We start from the raw sequence: 3,574 nt of genomic DNA, 5'->3' as shown, positions 1-3,574 counted from the left end.
CCCCAGGGGCTCCAGCAGCAGCCTCTCCCGCCGGCTGCAGGCTATGGAGACACGGGGGAGCAGGGCAGATATCACCTCCCTTTCCCCTGGATGAAAACCACAAAATCTCACTCGCACACCTGGAAGGGACAGTGGTCAGGTAAATCTTCCAACCCGCTACACATCTGTACATGTCATGTGTTTGAGATAATTACAAAGACAATCACTGAGTGGAGATCTCATTTTGCTTGATTTGGTATAACTATATATATAATCACTTCTCAGCTTGTTTCAAATTGCAGATAGGCTTCAGTTATGTTTACAACATTACTCTGTACTCTGTAGTCATAGCACTAACGGGTGAGTTTCATCTGACTCGTTCTGAGGGCCTATGACATCATGCTCACAACAATATGATCTTGGGTGTTTCAGTTTACCTTGTCAGTCAATTTCTAAAAGGCCCGGAAGGTCAGCGCTGGCTTTTATCAGGTCTTATCGTCATAAAAATGTGGGTTTTGCCTATACAAAACATATTCACAAATCGCCCTATCTTAAATCAATAGGCTGTAGCCTACACTATAGGGGTCTTCAATGTTTTTCAGGCCAAGGACCCCCAAACTGATAGAGAGATGGAGCAGGGACCCCCGACTATATATATTGCATAAAATTGTGTTTTATATTAAACTGGGCCTGGTGCCATGTATAAACATACCTCTTTATTGTGCATTCAATACTAACCCAAATCTTAATAATATACCACTAAGTCTTGCTTTAGCTTTTCTGCTTATCACCTGTTGCTTCCAAATTTGAACTCGGACTAAAGAAAATGCTTATCTTTGGGTAAATCTCAAGTAATTGTGAATTCCTTGTAACATTACAAGAGAGTAAATGTTTATTTTACTATCAGAGGACAAATGCATGTGGTTTCTGCAGGTGCCTGCTGGAGAGTTCAAAATCTAACCCATACACGTCGAATAAGCCCTATAGTCATTTGCAGTAAAACATAATATTCTCCCTTTATGATCATTAATAATTTAAAATGTACAATGGCAGTGCGATGGTTCAACCAGACTGGCTTTTGAAAATTCAGAAAGAGACCAAGCATGAGCAACAGTTAAGACTATAAGGAATCATTGGTAAAAGAAACTGGAAGCTTATAGCGTCAACATGTGTGCAGATTTAAAGAGATACCGGTTTCAGTATCAAGTGCAAAATAAGATATTCTTAAATCATCAATTTAGAAATAGGAGGAGTTAGTTAAGAGTTATCACTATTGGAATTGGATCAGGGAACGTCTACGGACGGACATATCACAGTTTAAAACCCATTCAATCTAAGTACATCTGTTTGTGTCCAGGACCATACGTGATGGCGGAATCCGAGGAAAACAAACACACGAGGAACCTTTTTTTTTTTGAAAACCCAAATAGAAAGAGAATTAAATCAACATTTTAAGGCAGACCCATTTGAGTGAAATCTTATAAGATTCATGATTAGGGCAAGAAAGGAGAGTGCAACCAATAGGCCAGTCTCTCTTATAGCTATTTACATAAAGTGCTCATTTTCCAGGGACCCCCTTCAACCTTCTCAAGGACCACCTTTGCCCTCTTACTGGATACCACTGTCTGTCTGGACTGAATGAGCATTTCTTCATTCCACTTCATCGTGCATGCTTTGATGTTTTTTTTGGGCACCAGATGGCATGCTGACAGAACCTTATCAGTTGCACAAACTGAAGCATGGTCTGATCATGTTTTGCAGTGAGTGCATTGTTTTTCACCTCAGACATGTGAGTAGTATACAATCAAGTTTATGGATGTATTTATGTGTAATAGGACTACGTTTGCTATTTTATGAATGTCAACTTGTACATAGGATATATCGTGTAAATTGTTAAATTAGAATCAATGGTACACATTTTATTGTTTGAAGAGTTCACTGTACAGTATGACTTGAATAAAGCAAATATCACACCGCCTATAGCCTGGGAACAATGGCAGTCTTTACATCTGGGTGGTTAAACTGGCACAAGATGAATCCAATATAAACTCCAGTAGTTACGGTTCATAACTTGTTTGGAGCGTCAGTGAGCACGAGAGCTTGAAGACGCAGGCGACATATTTTCTTCACCTCCTCGATTCCGCGCGCCCTCTCCAGCGCGCGCTCGTTCTGACAGCGCTCGGACAGTTGCCGTAAAATGTTCGCCTTGTCGTTCACCCGGGCGCAGATGATAAACGGGAACTCGAAACGCTCCTTGTACTCCTTGTTGAGCCGGGCTATGCGCGAGGCATCTGCAGAGTTCAACGCATCCATCCCGGCTCCTGCCTGCTCCTCGCGCGATTCCCGAGTCAATGTGCCGCTCTGCAGGTCCCTGCCTGCGAGGTCAGGGTGGCACCTGAGGATCCCCTCTTTACCTGCACACGAACGAATACAGTGCCTTAATGACGTCGTATCTGTGCCATTGCCCGGGGAGTAAATGACATTTCAGGGCCAAACTGCAAATCACAAAGACAAAACTTAACTAAATTTAGTTCTCACCTGATTCTGGGAGAGCATCGATGAATTCATTGATTGCAGCCTCCAACGCAGTAAAGTTCAAAAAGGGACGCCCGGACCACACAGCAGCTGTTATGATGGGACATTTCTCCACCACATTGCCCAAAAGATTCACAAAATCCTCGAAAGGAAGAGCATTTACTGTGGCGATGTCCATGTCCATGCGCACGGGGACTCTCTTCAGCATAGTTGCACAGGCAGTCTTTATCGACCTTCGGACAAGACAACAAGGGTTCATGCACTTCTGGACACACAGAACAAGCCCCCTATACGCCAGTGGTTCATATTTTCCTCGTCAGATCAAGTGCCAATCATTTGACGTTGATTTATTTTCTGGGATTTTTACTGTCTTTTTCTGGGATCTTTATTTTCTCCCTCCTTTTATGTTTCTTATCTAGAATGGAAAGTTAAATAAGGCTCGTCTTCCAATGAGGGAAATGGTTTTCACTTTACAAAAAGAAACAGGTAGGCTAACTATTGTCCAAGCCAGATACAACACTGAGCTGTACAATCGGTACCGCATGTGGTGCTAACCTGACAAACTTAAAAGCAACTTCATTTTACAGGGGACACAAATGTGTCCTACTGCTACATACATCATAAGTGACCTACTTAATTACCGTGTGGGATTATTCGGAAATGTTCTCACCGTTTGCAACAGCAGCCTTTCAGGTAAACGGCGTGTTTAAGTGCACTTCCTGCATTTCCCCAACGCCTCATAACAATGAATACGCCCATACATTTCTTCTTTCTAATCTTTCACACTGTTCGCATATAGTATCAAGAGAAAACATCAGAATTACTCACATACAGATGGAGCTTTCCGAAAAGAAAACGAAAAGCAGTGGCAAAGACAAAAGGACAACCGAGATAAAACATATTCAACGTAACATAAATACATTACTTAGAAATAAACACGTGAGTGTATGATAATACATTCACTTTAAGATACAATCACTGTTTTGATCGATTGTCTGTCTGTCTGTTCCATTTCATTCATAAATACAAAAAATAAAGCTTCTGTGAATGTGAAACCTGA

At 41.7% G+C, this 3,574-nt stretch overlaps 1 protein-coding gene across 1 annotated transcript; it reads right to left on the bottom strand.

The window, feature by feature from the left end:
* Positions 1–1,556: 1,556 nt before the first annotated feature.
* Positions 1,557–3,551, bottom strand: LOC116379841 (2-oxo-4-hydroxy-4-carboxy-5-ureidoimidazoline decarboxylase-like). The gene is made up of 3 exons (XM_031841810.1): positions 3,185–3,551; positions 2,518–2,747; positions 1,557–2,393 (listed from the first exon to the last, which is right to left on the bottom strand). Exons 1-3 carry the CDS (start codon positions 3,271–3,273, stop codon positions 2,044–2,046), a joined length of 669 nt encoding a protein of 222 aa, XP_031697670.1. The 5' UTR covers positions 3,274–3,551; the 3' UTR covers positions 1,557–2,043.
* Positions 3,552–3,574: the final 23 nt, after the last annotated feature.

This window comes from Anarrhichthys ocellatus, unplaced genomic scaffold (assembly GCF_004355925.1).
Source record: "Anarrhichthys ocellatus isolate YVR2014 unplaced genomic scaffold, GSC_Weel_1.0 scaffold5327, whole genome shotgun sequence".
Taxonomy (NCBI): Eukaryota; Metazoa; Chordata; class Actinopteri; order Perciformes; family Anarhichadidae; genus Anarrhichthys; species Anarrhichthys ocellatus.
This window is presented reverse-complemented; position numbering and strand designations above follow the sequence as displayed.

What these genes read in the sequence shown, in the direction of transcription:
- LOC116379841 (XM_031841810.1), bottom strand. Translation starts at nt 3,273, where the DNA reads ATGGGCGTATTCATTGTTATGAGGCGTTGGGGAAATGCAGGAAGTGCA. An exon ending in AAAGGCTGCTGTTGCAAACG is followed by an intron (nt 2,748 to 3,184) that starts GTGAGAACATTT and finishes TCTTGTCCGAAG; the next exon opens with GTCGATAAAGACTGCCTGTG. An exon ending in CGATGCTCTCCCAGAATCAG is followed by an intron (nt 2,394 to 2,517) that starts GTGAGAACTAAA and finishes GTTCGTGTGCAG; the next exon opens with GTAAAGAGGGGATCCTCAGG.